Genomic DNA, 23,636 nt, shown 5'->3' with positions numbered 1-23,636 from the left:
TGCTTCCTTGTATATCCCTGCCAGCAAATTCATTGGCAAGAATGTGCCTGGAAAGCAAAGCATCCAGAGCCAATTCAATGTTTTATTAAAACAAATATTTATGCTAAAATTCAGATATTCACCCAGCTCAATTGGAATTAGCCTGGTCAGCTGGTAGTTCCCTCCTATTGGAGGTCACTGAAGGAGGGTATTGGAGTGACTTGTTAGAAGTCATACAAATATCATTTGTGGATTATATTTTGTTCACAGATCTCAATCTTAAAAATGCTAAGGGCCTGATGGGTTGTGAGGGCTGAGGTTCCAGTTTTAATTATTATATGAGAATCAATTCACCCCTTCTTGTTCATATTTCACTTTAAGGGCATCCAGCCTGATGGTTACTAGGTCTAATAATTATTTATGCAATGACTAAATTTAGATATGCCATGGTCCCTGCCTTATCATAGTGTCTGATCAAAGGCACAGGGCCAGATCTGAATGGTATTTATATAGTGTTTAATATCATGTGTAGTTTTGCTGACTTAAGCAAATGCCTGATCCAAAGCCTACTGATATCAATGGGCAACTTCCCATTGACTTCAATTGGCATTAGATCAGGTGCTCTGTTAGTCTGTAAAGGATTGGATCCTACTATAAGACATGGCTCTAAAAGAGCCTGATCCAGCGCTCCTTGAACTCAGAGGGAGACATTCAACTGACTTCAAGAGGTGTTGGATCAGACCCAGAGAAATAATAATAAATATTAGAGGAGAGGAACAAGGATGGATTGGAATTACAGTATTAAAATAAGATGATCATTCAATTTTGTTATGTGTATATTTTGGTAGGTCCATTAAATGTACTATAAAAATATGAGGATAACTCACTAGATGTGGATGTCATTGATCAAGAACTCATGTGGGTTTCACATGTATATGACACTGTACTGTAGATAAGCTGCATATTTTAGAGACATTTTAATAAAACTTAAATATTTTAAGAATGGCCACACATATGCAGCTCCTGAAAAGCAGTGTGTATCATAAATCAGCTTAATAAAGAATTGCTGGCAACAATGGTATTTCACTTAAACGTGTTTTACTGCACAACTTTCATAACCTTTTTCTTTTCTTTTCTTTTGTATCCTACTTTTGTTAGCTACCTCAGTTGGCCTTAACATGTACTTATCCTCATTTTACAAAACAATCTACATGATAGCACTTTAATTTAAAATTGGCCTAAACTGATTTTTAACTCGCATTAAAACCACAGTGTAAGTATTTCGACTCCCTCCCCCACCCTTCTTTGCTTGAGGTCTAGGAGTAGACATTTTGTGATCCATGGAGCATGAACAAATATACTACTGTGCACTTTGAGAACAGTAGTTCACTGAACATGTTCTCACTTGATGGCAGATATTTATATAAAATAGCAATTGCCTCAAGAGTTTCTGCTGAAATAAAGAAAGAAAGAGATTATTTCCTTCTACCTAGTGTTGCTCAGCATAGTTATTCTGGCATCCTACTGCGCTTTATTCTTGGTAGGGTGAGATTTTAAAGGGCTTCAATAGTTTTATGACTGACTTCAATGGGGGTAAAGTTAGGCCAACACTGAGCACTTTTTGAATATCCAATCCCGAGGGTCCGTCTAATAAGGAAAGTATTGTAGCTCCTTAAATTCTTCTCCACCTCCATAGTTGGCTAATGAAGGCAATGTCCACTGACTAGGATTAAACGTAGAGAGCCATCCTATTCATAGATTCCAAGGCCAGAAGGGCCCATTGTGATCATGTAGTCTGGCCTCCTGTTTGATACGGGCCACAGAACTTCCCCAAAATAATTCCTAGACCAGATCTTTTAGTAAAACATTTAAAAATTCTCCAGTGACTCTTGGGAAATTGTTCTGTTTGGTGAGCTAGGAAAACGCTAACTGCAGCCTTCAGAGAAGTCAGAGTACCCCTTCCGCAGTGGAAATACAAAGGAGGGCAGTGTTGCCAATACTGCTTGAATTTCTCTGGGGATGAATAATGCTTCCCCGTAAGGCAAGGGCCCTTGCGGGTACAGGGCGTTGGGGAGGCTAGCAGAGGGCGATCCAGCCATTTATCCAGAGAATAGAAACTGAACGGATCTATATGTACACTTTCCAGTCTAATTTGTGAGTAATGTGGTGCTCCTGATTTAGTACAGGCTAGCAGTGGCATTTGTGATAGCCTGGAACAGATAGGATGTGGGGCGAGATTTTCAACAGCACTTTATACCCGGATCCTTAGAGGTATCTAGGCACCTAAATACCTCTGAGGATCTGGACTGAAATGATTTAGGAGCGCAAGACCATTGGAAGTCAATCAGATTTGTGCTCCTAAATAAATAATGTTCAGAATGACAAATTAGTGATGTCATGATACTCCTAACCATGTAACACTTTGAACAGACTGGCTTAGCCATGGTAGATGATGTGTGTTCCCATCCATTAAACAAAACCCAGCAGATTAACAGATCAATAGTGCTTTCTTTTCAATAGCAGTAGATGACCCATGCACGTACAAGTACTTAAAGCTCTATGGATGTTTCATCTTTCTGCTGAGATACAGCCTGAGTTAGAGGCAGCCCACACAAAGACAGGAGACGCAATGAAGTAAATGGGGGTATGAATCTACATTCCTCATTTAGGCAAAACTCCCAGTGGAAGAAATGGAAGTTTGCCCTGAGTCACAGCGTGAGTCAAAAGCACAGAAAAGGTTAGATACCCTTCGCAGAGATCACATCTGCTGCCAGGCAGAAGAGCGGCAATGGTACAGCAGACCTAAAATAACAATAAAAAGAGGGCGGTGGAACAGTTTGTTTTATTAGAGTAATGAAATATCATACCATATCAAAGCAATTCTCATTTCTTTTGTAACCACCAGGGAGTCTGAAACAGGCAATTACATCTTCTTTCCAGCTCAGAGAGGCATATCACCCTTTGCCACACATTAAAGCATGTTAATAAAGCAAGTTCAAGGGTGTGTGTACTTTATTGGGCAATCACACCTCTGAAGGATTAGAAACGCTTAGCCCTAGGGAGCAATTATCTTGCAGTAACCACAGGCCTGCTCTCATCTATGGCATAATTATTGAAGATTTTTCTGGATTTTGTACAAAGACAATCTTGAAAGAAAACTTGCAGTTCTGTAAGGCTGAAATTCTCCTCTGGGCAGATGACCAGAACAAGAACTGTGAGCTACTCAAGACCCAGTTAAGCCCTATTTGAGTATTTAAAGAGGACTTAAGGAAGCTCCAGCGTGGCTTAGTGGATGGAATACTGGAGTGAGACTTAAAAGATCTGGTTTCTATTTCTTGCTGTGGCCTATTGGGTAACTTTGGGTGAGCCACTCTCACGCCTCAGTTTCCCCATCTAAAATGGGGAATAACAGTGGGGATCACAATACTGAGCTCCTCTGTAAAGCACTTTGAAATCTATATCTAAAAAGCACCACACAAGAGGTAGGTATTACTAGTAAGTGTTGAATAAACCTTGGGGAGGCATTCTGCAGAAAGGAGAATTGTTATTGTGTATCAGTAGATTCCACTCTATATTCAGTGTGTGTGTGTGTGTGTATATATACACACATGTAGTTCCATACTTGATAATGATTCATAACAGATATATTGGCAAAATCTTAGGCACTTGGCTTTTGTCAGAATAAATATCATAGCTCAGTACAACCCAGTTATGAGCTATCCCTGCGATGGGAAACTGTAAATACAGAGCACTGCACTCACCTAGAGGCACACCGTATTCTGTTTTTAATAATATTCAGCTGTTTGGAACTCACTGGGAATGGGAACATTCCAGGCACAGCTGTGGCTATATGGTGGACCGATGATGGAGGTACCATGTAGTAGGAGAGATGGATATTGTGCTACTAAACCATTTCATAACCAGGATCTAAGGGTCTTTTTATTATTTATTGATTGATTTTGCAATGCTACCATAAAATGTAACTGTGAGATTCTTATTGCATGTTACAGCTAATAAAGATGGAAATCTGTTCTTATTAGATCTTAGAATTACAAGCACTTCATTTAATATATATATAGAGAGAGACAGAGTGAGGAAGAAATTCTGACTTTGAGCTACATTTTGAAATACACCCCAAAAGCGATGGCGAATCGGAGAAGTACAGAGTGTAAATACTGTGCCCCACTTCTACTTCCTCCAACACTTGTTTAATGGAACTTCTATGTGTCAGGCTGCAGATGAGTTTGCTTGACCTTATCGGTTAGGGCAAGTGTCTATGTCCTTGTGCTCCATCCTATTCATCCGTGGTGTCTCTGGCAGGCAGAAGGCAGTGTAGAGATTTTATGGGCTGTAGTAGAGGTAATGTGTATCCCTCATGGGAAAACATGAGAGCCAGGATTTGACACTTCTTTATAGCCAAATTCTCCTCACCTTACTTACACAAGCAGTCATAGTACATAGCATTGCAAAAGAGAAGTTTCGTGTGCACTTAATTATTCTGAAGTTGCTGAGTGTTTTGGTACATGTTGTGCTGTGTCGACTCAAGGCACAAAAACCTGAATGAAATCTAAATGGTGAAATCCTGGCAAAAATATCACTGACTTTCATGGGTTTGCAGGATTTCACCCAAAATATTTGGTACCATGAATAAGAGAAGAAAGCATGATGATCTTGAAGTCCAGGCACTGGACCAGGTGTCAGGAGCTCTAGGTTATGGCTCTGCCAAAATCTGCTTGTGTGACGTTAGTCAAGTCACCTATGGCTTGATTTTGCAAAGTACTGGGTGTTGTAGCGAGATCCAACAAAACACTGAAGCATGTGCTTCATTGTAAGGAATGTGGTTAGACCCATTGACTACTCAGGTGCTTAAAGTTAAGTATGATCTTAAGTGCTGTGCTAGATTAGGTTACTCATGGCAGAACTGAGCCCTCAATATCTCTGTGTTTCAGTTCTTCACCTGTAAAATAAGAATAACACTTTCCTGTCACACAGAGGCATTTTGAGGATACATTAATATTTGTGATGCTGTAAGATACCACAGTGATGGGGGCTACATTAGGAGCTTGATGAATAGGTTGAGAGACTTTATATATCTGATTTTCAGTTCATCATGTTCATAATATATTCAAAAGATCTTTTTATTTTTGGCAATATATGTAGAAATAGAAGAAGTAGTTCTTTTTAAATCTGGAGTATCTGTGGCACATGCATTGTACTGCAAAAATCAAAATATCTCCCCCTTTTTGTCAAACGAAACTTGAGCTATTTGGTGTTTCTAATTCATTTAATGTTATTGTTCCTTTAAATCTTTACCCCTGAGTGACCCCAGACACAGTACATATTACACAACATTCTCTGTGCTGAAGGACAGTTTAAACCTCTGATTTTGTAAGTGTTTTTCTTCCATCCATGCCAGAGCACTACAAATGTGTAATTTGTACAAAATATTCTATATTTCCTTCTCTGAAGGAAGTCTGAGACTGCATGAGCACAAACTAAGCTTATGTTTGCACTGGCAATTTTTTTGCAAAGCACTTTTTTTGCAGCTGTATCATTTTTCATGTTTGCTGTTTATGGTGAGCTGACAATATATAACCAGGGCCTCCAAGGAGATGGGGGGGGAGAGAAATGACAGATTTCATGGGCTAGTCATGGTAAAAATGCACATATCACCCTCTTCATAAAATGAAAGCATCTAAAAGAGAGAGTCAATTATATAGGCAAAAAGATTTGCATCTGTTATAATTTCCTAATGCAGATGCATTAAATAGATACGCAAAATATCATTGCAGCCCCTCATTAATGATCTCTTCCGCTTATTTAATTGCTATGAGACTCTTTTCTCCCTGCTGTGGCAACAACATTGACCATATTAATGTGGTTACAGAGAACTGTTTTGTAGTGCTGTCAAGTGCCTCTTAATCTTCCTACTCCTGTATGTGAAGCCAGGTTTCTATCTCCAAGATTCATCAAATGTTATTTCTGGATTAAGATTTTTCTTATTCACAAAATAAATTAGTGACAGGAGCTTCCCAGCACTTGTCTTTCTTTTCATACCATGAGTCCTTCATTTTGCATACAAGCACTGCGGTTTATGGCTGATGACTAAGAATCCTTTATATCTAACGTGCATAGCCAGTTAGCCTGTGTGGCTTTGATACCCACTTCATCCTCTTCTCCCCACCCATCTAAAAAAGGAAGGTGAAAGAGAATTTGCAGTAAATCGCTATATATACACCCTTTTGTCTGTAATAACACACACAATTTAAGTGTGTACATGTAACCTGCTGGTAAGTGTGTTATGCACCGCCCTCTGTGCCTGATGCAAGGGGGATTTGTTTCAGCTCTCATCCTGAAAGTTTAGCTCAAGCCTTAGAATCTCGTGCTTCTCGCACTGTAGGTCCCAAGTATTGACCAAGAAGTGGCCATTGCATATATTAATAATAATTCATTAATTACTTAACCAATTCATGTGTAGGGGTGTGTGAGTGTGTGAATTGTTAATAGCAGCTATTAAGAACATAAAAATGGCCATACTGGGTCAGATCAATGGTCCATCTAGCCCAGTATCCCATCTTCCAACAGTGGCCAGTGCCAGATGCTTCAAAAGGAAAAACAGAGCAATTATCAAATGATCCATCCCCTGTTGTCCAGTCCCAGCTTATTGTAGTCAGAGGCTTAGGAAAACCCAGAGCATGGGGTTGCATCCCGGATCATATTGCTAATAGCCACTGATGTACCTGTCCTCCATGAATGTACCTAATTCTTTTTTGAATCCAGTAAAACTTTAGGCCCTCATAACATCCCCTGGCAATGAGTTCCACAGGTTGATTGTGCATTGTGTGAAGAAGTACTTCCTTTTGTTTGTTTTAAACCTGCTGCCTAATAACTTCATTGAGTGACCCCGGTTCATGTATTTTGTGAAGGGATAAATAACACTGCTTTATTCACTTTCTGCACACCAGTCATGATTTTATAGACCTCTATAGTATCCCCCTTGGTTGCCTCTTTTCCAAGCTGAACAGTACCAGTCTATTCAATTTCTCCTCATATTGAAGCTGCTCCATACCTTTAATCATTTTTCTTGCCCTTTTCTGCACATTTTCCATTTCTAATATATCTTTTTTTAGAACTTCACTCAGTATTCAAGATGTGGGCATATCATGGATTTATATAGTGGCATTATGATGTTTACTGTCTTATTATCTATCCCTTTCCTAATGGTTCATAACATTCTATTAGCTTTTATGACTGCCGCTGCTCATTGAGCAGATGTTTTCAGAAAACTATCCACAATGACTCCAAGATCTCTTTCTTGAGTGGTAACAGCTAATTTAGACCCTATCATTTTATATATTTGGATTATATTTTCCATTATGCATTACTTTACATTTATCAACACTGAATTTCATCTGCCATTCTGATGCCCAATCACCCAGTTTTGTGGGATCCCTTTGTAACTCTTTGCAGTCTGCTTTGGATTTAACTATCTTGAGTAATTTTGTATTGTCTGCAAACTTTGCCACCTCACTGTTTACCCCTTTTTCCAGATTATATATGAATATGTTGAACATCACTGGTCCCAGGACAGATCCCTGGGGGACACTGCTATTTACCTGTCTCCATTCTGTTAACTGACCATTTGTTCCTACCCTTTGTTTCCTATCTTTTAACCAATTACTGATCCATGAGAGGACCTCCCCTCTTATTCCAGGACTGCTTACTTTGCTTAAGAGCCTTTGGTGAGGGACCTCCTCAAAGGCTTTCTGAAAGTCAAGTACACCATATACACTGGATCTCCCTTATCCATGTGTTTGTTGACTCCCTCAAATAATTGTAATAGATTGGTGAGGCATGATTCCCTTTACAAACGTTGTGTTGACTCTTCACCAACAAATCATGTTAATCTATGTGTCTGATAATTCTGTTCTTTACTATAATTTCAACCAATTTTCCTAGTACTAAATTTGGGCTTACCAGCCTGTAATTGCCAGGATTACCTCTGAAGCCTTTTTTTTTTAAATTTGGCATCACATTAGCTATCCGCTGGTCATTTGGTACAGAAGCTGATTTAAGCAATAGGTTACATACCACTGTTACTAGTTCTGCAATTTCATATTTGAGTTCCCGCAGCACTCTTGGGTGAATACCATCTGGGACAGTTTTTGTCAGATTTATCACTTAAAAAGAATAGCTCAGGTGTGGGAATCTCCCTCACATCCTCTGCAGTGAAGACTGATGCAAAGAATTCATTTAGCTTCTCCTCAATGGCCTTATCTTCCTGGAATGCTCCTTTAGTACCTCAATCATCCAGTGGCCCCAATGGTTGTTTGGCAGGCTTCCTGCTTCTAATGTACTTCCCCCCTTTTTTTTCCCCCATTAGTTTTTGAGTCTTTTACTAGTTGCTCTTCCAATTATTTTTTTGGTCTGACTAATTATTCTTTTACACTTGGCTTGCCAGAGTTTATACTCCTTTCTATTTTCTTGAGTATGAGTTGACTTCCAATTTTTAGAGGATGCCATTTTACCTCTAATTGCCTCTTTTACTCTGTTGTTTAGGCCTGGCGGCATACTTTTGCTCCTCTTACTATTTATTTAAAATTTGGGGTATACATTTAATTCGAGCCTCTACTATGGTGTCTGTATATAATGATGCCTAATTCTAAGCAGATGTATGCGTGTACATTTGCCATATATGTTACATGTACAACAAGATCAAATACTCTGTATTCTTTGGTAGTTCCAACCATATATGTGTGGAACACAGAGAGCAATATGGGAGGGAGGGTAGAGTAGATAGATGTGAAGATAGAGATGCACGAAGCGGGGAAAGTCACGGGGACCTTTACAAGTGAGGAAAACCACCTCTATTATGGTACTTTATATATGTTTAAATAATTACAGAATAGTAATTTAAAAAAGCGTAGGACCAAATATTGCTCTTAGTCATACCAGTACTCCACAGAGTTGCACTGGTGTAATAATAACCCAGAGCAGAATCTAGCCCATGACATTGGAAAAACTCACCTCACCTCAACGGTTTAAACTTGCATGCATGGCTAAACACTGTAGGCCTGACTGTTAGATCTGAAATATTTGCTGCAGAAAAGAAGGGTGGTATAGACAAATAGTCTTAAGAAATTATCCTACTTGTCTGATATCATTATGTCAGAAGCTACCAGAGAATGCAGAGTATTTGGTCTTGTGACACATGTACTATACACAGCAAATGTACACATATACATCTGCTTAGAGTTAGGTATCAATATATTCCATTCCTTTTTCTGTAATTGTTTAGTGTGTCTTACATGGTTTGTATCTAATTTTGTTTTGTATTCTTTTTAGTTGGTTTCTCAATAATAAAAAAAAAAGCTCTGAATTTAAAATCTCACCTTCCTGTCAATATATTTTCCATCAGGCTAACTTTTTGTTTTAGCTTTGAAATCTTGCAGGTGTGACATTGGTGTATCAGGTGGGTTCCAGAAAGAATGGGAATGAAATAATGCCCTGCTCATGCCAAAAAGTATGATGGATCTGTTAGACATCTTCACTAATGCGCTTACACCAATACTAATATTTTGCCATTGCTTTTCTCATGAGGAAGTGCAGCTACTTGTTTGGCAGGTCTTGAAATAGAATTGCATTTTCCAAACTGGTCAAACTTCATGCTTCTTATTCTGATCAAAAATTCCCTTCCTGTTCTGTGCAGCTGAAAGCAACACAGAATGACTGGAAAAACTGCCCTGTCTCACAGAATTGTCTTCTGCTTTAGTGACCCTTTCTTTGATAAACTATATAGGGTGTTAGACTAGAGATGGTATGCCAAATTGGGTCCCTGACTTTATACCCAGCACAATCCCAATAAAGTCAATGGAATGGACAGGGTATATAAATCAGGGAAGGATTGGGCCCCAAATCCAGAATATTACAAGAGAAAGTAAAAATCTCATGGCTGGAAAAATGTACATCTGTAAAGACCCTCTTAATTTTTTTCTGTTGTTTTGTTGGAGACCCTTAAATAACATTACATAGCTTTTTCTGACACTGAAACATGTTAGTAACCCTGACAGTACATCCAGTTATATTTTATAGGGTTTTACAGTCAGGGTTAGTAACTCGTGTTCTATTCAGCATGATATTTGTATTTTTTCTCTTTTTTCACCCCTTTTGGGTAGGATTTGAGTAACATTTTATTATCATTGGCCTGAGGAGGTATGGGTATTGCAAAACCTCCTGAGATGAGTTTTGGTTTTGCATACCCAAATCAGGGTTTGTTTGCATCTGGATTCCATATTATCCAAACCACTAAAGTTTGGAGAGAAGGAGGTGTTAAAATAAATGGTCCTGGCTTTGTCCCATTTCTAATATTTTTGTAATGTTGTTCTAATGAACAAAACAAAAAACCCCAATGGATTAATATGTATACAGGCCAGCCAGTATGCACAGCTCTGCAAAATAGCTGAACTGTTGCTAAAGAATCAGTGGAGCCCCTAGTCTGAAACGTTTGCAGCCTGCAAGGTGTTGAGCACACCTAATCTCACTTTGGCAATAGGAGCTGATGGTGTTCAACACCTTGAAAGACCAAGTCCAAAGATTGTGGAGCACAGAACTCAAGCAGAGAACCACATGGGCCCTAGCTAGAACACTTCAGAGAACAGATTGTGTGTAGACCTTCTTTTGAAAGTTTGGCAAGCATCTGTTGAGATGTTCTGCCCTGAGTACAAGACAGTATGAAAGGTGGCACAACACCTGAAAAGGAGACAAGGGGCACAATCAAGAAGGGAGCATTGGTGGAATAAGGAGAGCAACATGGGAGGGCGAATGGGGCAGGCAGACGTGAAGATAGAGATTACCAAGGTCAAAAGTCATGGAGACCTTTGAAAATGAGGAAAAGCTTTGAACTTAACATGGTAGGAGAGTGGAGCCAGCATGTACATTCAAGAAGGAAGATGTATTGGGTAAGGCAGTGGGAAAGGAAAAATAATCACAGCAACTGCATTTTAGATGGTTCAGTGGACCATTCATGGTTTGTTTGTTTTTCTTCTGTATATAACAATAGGATTTCTATATACAATTTTCTCTCTCTCCTTAGCTGGACACCATTCATCTGATTGCAATTCTGCTATTCATGTTAAGTTAGCTAGTCTTTGGGCATTTTGTAAAGCTTTCCTTTTCTGTACACCGTAAAAAGAAAAAAAAGAGGCCCACATGCAGCAGCATGGTCTTGGTATTTATCCTTTTAGCAGTTTATTGTTTATTCCTACACTGTTGCCGCCCTGTGTGAATTTCTGCCTTTCAGCCCAGGTAAATATTCTTCCATTTTTCTAATCATAAAACTGTAGTGAAATGAGAGAAATCTAAACATCTTGCAAAAGTCCGTATTGTCATTTGGATGAGAGCAATTGAGCGGGCCAAACATCCGTTCTGTAGCACGTTAAATTGCACGTCTTTGCATTCCGGGATTGGCCACTCATTTTCTGGACCATATTCTGTTCTTGTAAACAGCTCAGATCGTCCCTAGGAGTGCTCTTTGTAACAGAATGCTTTGATAAAGCCAAAGCTATCAGCTGCCAAGATTCCATAAGGAGCTGGAAATAGGCGCCAGATATCTTTGCTACTGTAGATGTCAATGCATTAGCAACATCATTTATCTTCCTAAAGACATACTAAGCCCCTAAAATGTATTATAAAATTAAGTGGCATTTTTTCCACCTGCTCTAGCTGATGCCAAATGCTGATAGAAAGCTCTCTCTAGTGATATGACTCTGCATGCAAAATTTAAGTGCCCTACTAAGGACTGCAGCTGCTCCGAGACCTTCTTTTTTCTATCGCCTGCCTCCTTCACTTAGAATAATAAGCTTTAAATTATCTTGGGGCACTTTAGATTCCAGTGCTGCACCATCCAATTTGACATAACAACAAGAAAAAGAAAAAGAAAAAAACAAAGAAAAGAAAAAATTGCAAGTCGTCACTGGCCTTCCATTCTGTTTCTTCAGCTAGTCAGAAGAATAAAGAACAGGAGGACTTGTGGCACCTTAGAGACTAACAAATTTATTTGAGCATAAGCTTTCATGAGCTACAGCTCACTTCATCGGATGCATTCATAAATAAATTTGTTAGTCTCTAAGGTGCCACAAGTCCTCCTGTTCTTTTTGCAAATACAGACTAACACGGCTGCTACTCTGAAACCTGTCAGAAGAATAAGTTCATGAAAAATGGTTAGTCAAACTGCAAGCTAGTACTGAGTGACACATTTTAGTGCTATATTAATTGTATTTTATCATTGTATTTATTTATTGTATTTGTGTTATGCCAAAGTGTCTTCAGTCAAGAGGAAACAAGATTTAAGCATCTTGAATATTTCACAGGGAATGGGAATAGACATATCAAAGGAACATAACAAGTGATACCTGTGGGTACACCCTGATAATCTCCAATTATCTGTTAGAAAGCCCAAACTACTTTCTTATCAATGTTCATTGGCCTGTTAAGTCTCTTACTGGTCCTGCTGCTGTAGAATTAACACTGCTCCTCCCCAAACAATCCCATTCTCTGCTGCCAAAATACTTATTGTTGTTATGTGTATTGTGATAATGTCCAATTAGGATGAGGGCCCCATTGTGCTAAAGGGTCTACAACAGCTAGACATAGTCGCTGCCCTTAGAGAGCTCAGATTCTCATCTGAAACCAGAGTGTGACACACAAAAGGAGATAGACACCTGTTTGTTGTACTCATCCAGTCAAACGTACTGATACCTTGTGCATGTATGCTGTTGTAATCCACTGGTCCTCTGTAATCCTTTTAGTTGATTCTGCTGATTCCTCTTGGGTGTTCCTTTAAAAAAAAAAGTAGGAAGCATGGCCTATTTAAAAAGAAATGGCCTCTGAATCCATAATAATAAACCAACAACAAGGCCTTTGATTAGTTAAAATACAGTTGTTTGGATACAAAGATGCTTCTGGAATGTCTCCGGATTGCCAGCAAACTGTGTATGTCCTTATATATATCAGTAATGTCTAACTTGCTTTTTGACTGCTAATGCATATGATTTGAAACTTACCGCAGTCTGTTGAAGAAGAAAAGGAGTACGTGTGGCACCTTAGAGACTAACCAATTTATTTGAGCATAAGCTTTCGTGAGCTACAGCTCACTTCATTGGATGCATAAAGTGGAAAATACAGTGAGGAGATTTATATACACACAGACCATGAAAAAATGGGTGTTTATCATACACATTGTAAGGAGAGTGATCACTTAAGATGAGCTATTACCAGCAGGAGAGTGGGGTGGGGGGAGAGAAAACCTTTTGAAGTGATAATCAAGGTGGGCCATTTCCAGCACATTTCCAGGAGTTAACAAGAACTCACGAAAGCTTATGCTCAAATAAATTGGTTAGTCTCTAAGGTGCCACAAGTCCTCCTGTTCTTTTTGCGAATACAGACTAACACGGCTGCTACTCTGAAACCTGTGCTGAAGAAGTATGACATCTAGATGGAATTCTATTGAGTGGTGAGGAGGAACCCACGGGCATGCTACATTTTAGTACTACTGATAACAGGCAGGCGTTGGAGAGAGGTCCTGGAAACTAGCCTTAGATTACCTGGCTAGAGACTTAGTTTCTGTAGCAGCTTTCTCTGAAAAATGCCAAAGAGTCAGAGACCGCTTTATGATCTTAATGTGTGGATGAGATTCATGACTTGCCAGTAATGAACAGGAAACAATGAATATTACAGTTAAGGTGTAAAATTATGGACCGACAAAAGAGTATGCTAACGTTTTTGAAATCTGGGGGGGATCTGCAAATATTTTCACACGTAAATCGTCGTGTCAAATGTCAAAATGTTCTTGAACAACAAATCATGTGGGAATAATAATGAAAATGGAGTCAGCTCTCCATGATTATCCCAGAAAGCATTCATTAATTTGAATGGGTTTAGTTATTCCCTTCTTTAGCATGAATTGCTAGGTCAGACCACGGATAAAGCTCATCTTAGGTAGAACCATATGTGTTCCCATTCATTTAAAATTCCACTTTTTGCTTTGTTCTTATTTTTCTCCCAGTTATGTTCAGGATTTTCAGTGGCTTTGGTTTTTCATGATAGTTCTTGTTTCTCCTCTACAAAGGTTGCTAGTTCTGATTTGCCTTCTACTAGTGTTGTAATTCATTTGGTCTTGTGCCATTGAACAAATTTTAACTGCATGCAGTATGAGCAGAACTCCAGCTGTCTCTCCTCCAGAACTTCCCATTTTGTCATTATAGAAATCTGTCAAATCTTCCCCCAAGGAGAGGAGTACTGGATTCCAACTGTTTGCAAAATAGGAAGACCAGCCAGAAATTCTCTCCCACCCTCTGCAACCAGTAGATCCTGAAATAGTGGATGGTGTGCGATTTTAATGCTGGCACCGACCATTGTCCTTAATTTATTATCAGGAAGAGGTCTAAACTTCAGCAGCGGTCTTACCTTCTTGGTCTGTTTGCTCAAATATCTAATTGCTTTTGTCATTTTATGAGCTAGTCTTTGTTCAATAGCCATCACTTAATAAACCAGAAACAATAGGCTTTATTTCTCTTCTTTTAAAATGCAATTCTGCTTTAAAACATGCTACAGGAGGGATTAAGTGGTTTCATGCACTCTTGTAATCGACCTGGAATGGATTCAAAAATCAGGACTCCTTTCCCAACACTTTAGTTAGAGATTGGGTGATAAATTAAGATCTCATCTACAATTATCTAAAACCAGAGTAAATCCATAGGACTAAATGGGGTCTCATCAGTGTAACTGAGAGCTGAATTTGATCCTTTGACTCTACACTTGTACAAATCCAAATAGAATTTGGCCCAGAGAATTCTCTTCTAACCACACTGCCAAGCACTTTGACTGCACACACCAGATAATAGTCAGACTGGTTTTGGTTTTCAATTTTTGGTAAAATAAATTCAAATATAAATCATACAAACTTGAATAAGGAGAATATTTAAATTGTGGGTGCCTGTTGTTGTTTTGTGCCTTCATAACACAGATAAATACAGTCCCTGGGAACTGACCGTTGGTTCTTAAGAAAGCATTGTCAAAAAATGGTGTTAGCTCCAGATGGCCTTTTAAATTCTGTAGCGTACCTAGTGCCACGCACATCGCACCTCTTACACCTTGCTCTAGATACACAGAGTGGCATCCAGCTCATTGGTGGCTGAGGAGTTGTCAACAAATCTTTCAGTTTCCAGTGTGTACTCCAATTAGCTGTAAACATGCATTTAAATAACATTGTGGGATATCAAAGTCAACCCAAGAGACTGTTTACAATATAAATTGTAGTCATTTCCTTCTTAAGTATCAGTAGTCAGTTCCTACCATGGGACATTACAATAGGTCACCAGAGATGAAGGCTTCAGGATGCCAGGTGGGTTCTAGCTTGGGATCAGGCCCCAAAGGATGCTTGGGTTTTCTAATTGCTTTCAAGCTAGGGTCAATAAAGTGCTAGTAGATCACTAGAGAATGCTAGGATCTTGGGGGAACTCTGATGCTAGGGAGGACACTGAGGTCATTTGAAGACCCTGCTGAGGTTGTTTGGGAGAGGAGTTTCATTCTCAGGCCCCTGAGTGGGGTCTTCTATGCCTGCCCCAACTTGACTTTGCATAACTTTGCAGAAATTCTGGGACTTGAAAAAACTTCCTTCTGATTTATATTGAATCAGGACCCAATTCAAAAGGCACCCAATGATTATTTCTGTGAAAATACAGGGAAAGAATATGCATGCTGGTCACTTCTGCTGATCAGGTGTTTTTCTGTATCTATATAGAGCACGTGAGCTGGACTATCAACAGGACTTTAAATAATTAGCGTCTGTAGTTTATTTTTGCCATCAAGTCAAGATTTAAAAGGTATGGGTAACTCTTGTGTCCAGACTTAGCTATGAGTTCAGTGTCCTGTCCATTGTTTGGGCATTTCCATGAGTGTCTTGCTCAATGGTGGGCAACCTGCGGCCTGTGGGCTGCCACTTCCCGCAGCTCCCATTGGCCAGGAACGGTGAACCTTGGCCACTGGGAGCTGCAGGCGTCCGTGCCTGCGAATGGTCAATGTAAACAAACTGTCTCGCGGCCCACCAGCAGATTACTCTGATGGGCTGCAGGTTGCTCACCACTGGTCTTGCTCCTCTACATAGCCAAGATCATGGCCTTGAGGATGGTGCATTGTCATTTGAAAATGTATAACAATAGTACAGAAACCCATATAAACAAGGTTAAGCCTGCAGGGAAAAAAGTACTGATTCTACAATTAATAATATCCATTACCTTTGCCTGGAGCTTCAAGGAGCTAATAGAAAAGTGAAATTTGTGGGAATATACTATTCCTGCAGCTATGTAATGAGTTGACTGCCCCATATGTCAGATATGCAGCAGTAAGGAACTATGATGGTTTTCTGTGGATAGTTGCACTTTCAGGATTAAGATCTACCCTTTATTTGGGACTTATTTTCTCAATCAAGATTTTTTTTTTAAAGAAACAACCATGATATGTTTAAACTCTCTAGAAGATAAAAAGCAGATGGTACTGATTAGCTAATTAGTAATATTTTCTGAAGCGTATCAGCTGCATAGAGTGAATGGTGTAAGCTTTGCAAAATACTGGATTTGTATCTTTTTCTCTTTCAATTAGTTGCCGAAATTTATTAAAATCAGAAAAAAATAAGCACTCGAAATCCTTTTCTGCCCAGTAGAAATATGTTAATTTCCTTCTCCCAAAATGTACAGTCAAAGCTCATTTCTCTAGTACTGAGGTTACAACATACAGTTGATATGGAACTGTACAATGAGGCTGCAGCTAACCTAGCAGTTTTGTATTTATTATATACCGTACCATAAGCCAACTCAACTTTATTCATCCCTGTGGCTATTTCACCTTTTCCCTTGTTCCTATCTGGAAAACATTAGTTTTATTTTGTCCTGGTCTCACTTCTAGCTTCTATCCTTTACTGCCTTTTTGCAACAACAGGAGCAAATGGAGAGCAGTGATTGCTTATTTGATTGCCACACTGCAGCACTTCTGCTGAGCAGGGGACCACATGTGTGAAAATTACGATTGCAGTGCTAAGTATTGTACCCTCAGTAGGCATGCTTATGGCCCACACGTAGCCACAATTTGAATGACACGTGACAAGAAAATAAATATGTTGATGGTCTCTATGTGTTTGCAGTTATGCTTCATTTAAGGCATGGACTACTTTGTACTGTACAAAGTCTGTAGAAAGAAAAACAATACCTATACATAGGGCAGTTTTCTTGGGATGAAATTCACCCCAAGCAGATGGCCTACAGAAGATCTATGTAACACTTCAGTCACATTTAAGTCCTCAAAATAGGATATAAGTGGAATTTAAAGGAGTCGTAGGTCTTGTGATGGTCAGCTGCACAGGGTGAATTTCATCCCATGGCCAATTCCTGGACCCATTGAAGTTAATGCAAAACTCCCATTGGCTTCACAGGGCTCAGAGATTGCCCCTTTGTTACATGTAAAGATCTTTCCATTTTTAACAGAGTTTGATGTTTGAGCTTTATCTTTCTATTTAAAAAAACAGTTTTTATTTGTGCTTCAAATGTAGGAACAACAAATTCTTGACACTTCTCTGGAGTACAATCTTGTTAATGTTCTTTGAAATGTGACGTATGTCATTGCAGTCAAACTGGAATGGTTCCATTTCTTCTGAAATGAAGAAAACATGTCATTGTTGGATCCAAGTAATACAAAAGAAGAGTCATATTTTAGATAGCAGCTCCACAACTGCCAAAGATGAAAGCGAAATTTTATTACTTTTGGAAATTTTATAATTACAGTTTATGATAATTTAATGAAATGACATTCTTTTCACTGCTACCACAAATGAAATGTTTGAGTGATAAAACAGATCTTGTTAAATAGAGCGAGCATCTTGAGTGGAACAGCACTTGTGACAGCAGCCTTCATGCAGGAGGATAGGCTCAGAACTTTGTTACAGAAGTAAGAAAGATAAAATTACTGTATGGTGAATAATTCGCACATGAAGTATTTTTAGGGGCCTTCGATTAAGCAACCAATACTGAACTCTTGAACAAAGGGCTTGATTTTTGAGCATTGCTCATTATAAATACTAACCCTTATTTGTCATGCCTGTTTTTCTTTGCAGGCAAACCAGAGAACAGGAAACCCCACCTGACTTCTTTTATTTCTCAGACTATGAAAGGCATAATGCTGAAATAGCAGCATTTCATTTGGACAGGTAAGTAAAACGAAATAATATTTAAAAGAAAAATTAAATGTGATGTGCATTTTATTCCAAACCCTCCTGCCTGGAAAAAAAATTTAGTTACTTTAAAAATAGAAAATAACATAAAAAGGGTGAGCAATCTACATGAAGAAATGAATGGAACAGAATGAAAATGAGGAATAATAATTAGAAACAAAGGTTTACTTTGGAAGGAAGATATCTGAAAAGAAGTAAAGGTCAAAATGAATTAGAGGCGATATTAAAGAGAAGAGTCTAATGCTACACATGACAATGTGATCTTGAGTTGCATATGGAGAGGTCTCATGTCATGGGGGATACATGGCATTGGTATAACTGAACCTGTCCTACTTCAATTAGTTCTAGGCATGTGAATATGAGATAGATATTGATAAGCAGGAGAGCACTCAGAGAAGAGTAAAATAAATGATGAACAGAGAGGGGAGAAGAGATGGTGGTTTCATAAGGTTGAAGTTGGGACTGGCTGCTGAGGGCCATTGTGCACAAAGTTTAGAGTTAGGGTCATAGTTAGGCGCACAGTTACAATGAGGAATGGGGCCCATTGGTTGGTCTAGGACAGGATTAGGGCTGGACCCTGATGGAGCCATCTGTGTGTCCAAGATAGCCTTTGGACTGGAGCCCATTTAGCCTCCAGTGCAGAGATTATGGGTGGGGTTTACTGGGAATCTAGGATTACAGTTAGAGACCATGGCATTTTCTGGATTAGGATTAGGGTTGCAGTTTCTTGCACATCCTGGGTAAGGGCCAGAGTTGGAGGCCATAAAACATTCTTGGCTAGGGGTAGAGTGGAAGTCTCTTGGACAATTCATAATAGAGTTAGGGTAGGGACTGTAGGGAATCCTGGGAAAGGGTTACAGTTGGATCCCATGAGACACATCAGGCCCCGAGTTCAGGTATGTGTGGCAATCAGAGGTAGGATGATGATTTGAGACCATTTGGATACCATGGTTTACGCTAGGATTGAGACTGGAGGACTGTCCTGGGCTAGAGTCATTGTTGGAACCCATCGGACATTTCAGATTAGGGTAATGATTGGAGCCAGTTGGGCTTCCAGATCAAGGTTTGGGGTTGGAACCTCTTGGACTTCCAGGCCTCAGATAAAGGTTGGGGCCAATAGAATTTCCACATATAGGGTTGGGTTTGTGCCAATAGGGATTCTGGAGTTATGGCTAGGGTTGGGAGCCATAGGGCTGCCCACCCAAGGGTCAGGGTCAGGGCCTTTAGGGCTTCCGGGCCTGGGGTTTGAGTCAGGGAAGGTAGAGCGTTGGTTTTGGGGCTGGTAGTGCTATCCATCCTAGGGTTAGGATTGCAATATATAGGATTTCTTGGCCTAAGATTATGGTAGTGGATGGTAGGGATTAGGGACAGGTTGAGGGCCATAAGGCTTCCAGGCCTAATGTTAGGGTTGGGGGCAGTAAGGCTTCTCCAACGAGGTAGAGGATTGGGACTCATAGGGCTCCCAGACCTAGGTCTAGGGTTGGATCTGCTGGGCTACCCAGCCTAGGGTAAGATTGGGCCTGATACAGCTCCCTGACCTAGTGAAAGGATTGAGTCTCATTTCGCTTCCCAACCTAGGGTTTGCATTGGGTCCCCAGGGCTTCCCAGCCTAGAATTATGGTTGGGGTCCCTAGAACTGCCTACCCTAAGGATAGGGTTGAGATCCATAGGGCACCCTAGTCTAAGGTTAGGTTTGGGGCTCTGAGGCATATGTCTACACTGCATCTGGAAGCAAGCCTCCCAGCTTACTAGACAAATTTGCATTAGTGGTGTTCACAGTAGCAAGCTAAAAGTAGCAGTGGGGATGTTGCAGCTCCAATGGAGGCTTGAATTGGCCACCCAGGCTCAAGCCCCCCCTACACCCTGGATCTGAGCTTGGGTGGCTAGCCTGAGCCTCCACCAGTGTCGCAATGTCCATGTAGCTATTTTAATGCACTAGCAAGAGCCCTGCTAGCACAAGTCTGTCTACCAGGTCAGGAAGCTTGCTCCAAGCTGTAATGTAGACATACCCTAAAACTAGTTAACCTAGGGTTAGGGTTGGTGCCCATAGAACCCTTCTTTTAGGGATCCCCAGCCTAGTGTAAAACATGGGGTCTGTAGAGCTCCCCAGTTTAGAGTTAGGGCCTGTAGGGCTTTCCAGGTTAGGGTTGAGGCCCACAGTGCTTCCCTTTCTTGGGTTAGAATTGATGCCCGTAGGGCTCTCCACTTAGGGTTAGGTTTGGGGCCTTTAGGGCTACCCAGACAAGGGTTAGATTGGGGCCTTTTGGGCCTCTCTGGATATCCTGGAATGAGGGTAATAGGTTACCAATGCAAGACATTGGAACCCCGTGTCTAGCTTCTCTCAAAACAGGAGTGAAAAAGCAATGGATAACGTCCTTTAGAGAACAATCCTGCATTGGTGAGGAGTTGGACTGGACTAACAAACAGGTCTCTTGTATCTTAGATTTCTAGGATATTACATTGCTTAATTTTTTAATGAAACATTGTATCCTCTTGCTTTTAATCATATAGTGATTCTGCTTGGATCACTTTATGATTATCAGTTCTGTTTATTCCCTCTGAAGCACCTGGCATTGGCCACTGTCAGAAGACAGGATACTGGGCTAGATGGACCTTTGGTCTGACCCAGTATGGCCGTTCTTATCCTTTATAGAATAAGGCTAAATCGGGACTCATAACAATGAACGTTTAACATTACATCTTGAGCATGTATACTATGCACCATGGATGATCTGGTTTAAACTTGATGAGGGTCTTTGAAATATGAAGGCCAAAGAAAAATTTAGATGGTGCCTTCTGGGTATAATGTACCTCTTTAATTTGCATCACAATTACGTTTTTAGAGGCAGGAATTATCAGAGGTTTTGTTGTTGTTGTATAAAGAATCTTAAAAGTAAACTGCCCCTTTTATTTCACTTCCAGGATCCTAGATTTTCGTCGCGTTCCACCTGTTGCAGGTAGATTGGTTAATATGACCAGAGAAATTAGGGATGTTACTCGTGACAAGAAACTGTGGAGGACATTTTTCATTTCACCAGGTAGTTTTATGCATTACATTGCCCTCTTCCTATGTCACAAGGGAGACACCTATTGTTTAATTGTAATATAAGGTCTCTTTTTATATACCTTTAAATAAAAACAAATATGGTTTGTCAGGGGAGCTGTTGGATCAGGTCATGCTCTATTGACAGCAAACAATATACTGTATTGAACTGAGTCCCTTTTTTCAGTATTGTTGTAGCCGAGCTGATCCCAGAATATGAAAGACACAGGGTGGGTGATGTAATATCTGTTATTGGACCAACTTCTGTTGGTGGAAGGTACAACCTTGCAAGCTATACAGAGCTCTTCTTCAGGTCTCTGCTTCCTTCCCCTTCGCCAAGAGAAGTTAGTCCAGTAAAAGATATGACCTCATCCACATTCTCCCTTTTGCCATTCACAAATAATCCAATGAGTTCGATTTGTGTGTCTTTGTTTGTTAATGAAAATTATTCAACAAGTGTTTTATGTAAAGCATTTTCATCAGTTACTTGCAAATTATTCAAAACAACTAACACTTAGCACATTTACTATTTATGCTATATGACTGATCATCGCAATAGGTTACATACTATTATTTCTGCTCCCTGATTGGATGGCTGAAACTTTTATATATGGGAGGGGAACTGAATAAATCATCTCAGTCCCAAACGTTCTCATGGACACATATTTACATCGGTATCAATAACAAGGCAGTGTGACACTTGAGCAATATGTATGAAGGATACTCCTTCCAGGTGTCAGAGTAACAGCCGTGTTAGTCTGTATTCGCAAAAAGAAAAGGAGTACGTATGGCACCTTAGAGACTAACCAATTTATTTGAGCATAAGCTTTCGTGAGCTACAGCTCACTTCATCGGATGCATACTGTGGAAACTGCAGAAGACATTATATACACAGAGACCATGAAACAATACCTCCTCCCACCCCACTCTCCTGCTGGTAATAGCTTATCTAAAGTGATCACTCTCCTTACAATTTGTGCTGGATTTGTGCTGGAAATGGCCCAACTTGATTATCATACACATTGTAAGGAGAGTGATCACTTTAGATAAGCTATTACCAGCAGGAGAGTGGGGTGGGAGGAGGTATTGTTTCATGGTCTCTGTGTATATAATGTCTTCTGCAGTTTCCACAGTATGCATCCGATGAAGTGAGCTGTAGCTCACGAAAGCTTATGGTCAAATAAATTGGTTAGTCTCTAAGGTGCCACACGTACTCCTTTTCTCCTTCCAGGTGGAAATCAGCTGTGTTCCAAAGGCTACCACAAGGCCTATGCAGCATGTAAGTCCCATTTATATCCTCAGAATAGGGTTTAACTGTGACCTAACTGGTGCATAGCCCTTGTTCTGGCCCTCTGCACCAGGGAGAATATTAACCTCCGTAAACATTCTTGTAAATAATAAAATTGTACATTGAGGATAGCCAATAAAAGGGGTTGTGAACATCATACCAGCGAATCTGTGGGTGTTATTCACAGTATGATCCTGAATGATTTCTTCTGTATTTGCCCAGCTCTAGTAGCCTCATAAAATGCAACATCTGAATTTTCAAAGGCTCATTCTTAAGAGTTCAATAATCCACACACCCCAGAGGCTACTCCCTAATGCAAACACAGAGTAAAAAGGATGTGCTTAATTCCCATTGACTTTACTATTAAATGATGTTACATGATATGCAGTGTGCTTAAGTGTTTTCCTGAATTGGGTCTATGTGATTTGAATTTGGGTCTATGTGATTGGGTCATTCAGGAAATCTCTGACAGAGCTGAGAATTGACCCCAGATTCCTTGAGTCCCAGTCCCAAGTCTTAATCACAAGAGAATCCTTCCCCTCAGTTTCCATGAACATAATCGTTACATGCCTGCATCAGATGAAAACCATAACCCTCCATTTTAGGTTTTCATTACAAAAATAGCTATTTATTGTGTGTGTCACACTTGTGCACATAAAATCACCTATGGAGTCATTAGTGATGTCTACATTTTTGAGATCATGATATATTTTCAGCATTGTTATATGCACATTTTTAACATGCTGTAATTTATAGCAGTAACTTCACTTGGAAAATAAATTGCATAACTGCAAAAAGTTAAATCTACCCTCAAGTTTTGAGTGCCCATTTTTACATATACAACTAATTGACCATGCTCACAAAACAAGGTATGCACCCACTTTGTGTACACACACAGGAATGTGGGTAATCCAGTCAAGCACTTGAGTGACAAATGTGAATTTTCATGCACAAAATATGATCACTGCAATCAATTATGGATGCAATACTGTGAGCAAAATTTAGAGATAAAATTTGGGCTGAAAATCTGGTGGGTAATGTTAAATTAA

General features: G+C 39.8%; 1 protein-coding gene across 1 annotated transcript in view; it reads left to right on the top strand.

Moving 5' to 3' along the window:
* FAM20C (FAM20C golgi associated secretory pathway kinase) overlaps positions 1-23,636 on the top strand; it is an 81,631-nt gene that overhangs the window by 40,783 nt on the left and 17,212 nt on the right. The window contains exons 4-5 of the mRNA XM_007065367.4: positions 18,140-18,232; positions 21,179-21,294. Coding sequence (XP_007065429.1) covers positions 18,140-18,232; positions 21,179-21,294 — 209 coding nt within the window. The remainder of the gene's footprint in view (positions 1-18,139; positions 18,233-21,178; positions 21,295-23,636) is intronic.

The sequence above is a fragment of the Chelonia mydas genome, chromosome 10 (genome assembly GCF_015237465.2).
Source record: "Chelonia mydas isolate rCheMyd1 chromosome 10, rCheMyd1.pri.v2, whole genome shotgun sequence".
NCBI classification, from domain to species: Eukaryota; Metazoa; Chordata; order Testudines; family Cheloniidae; genus Chelonia; species Chelonia mydas.
This window is presented reverse-complemented; position numbering and strand designations above follow the sequence as displayed.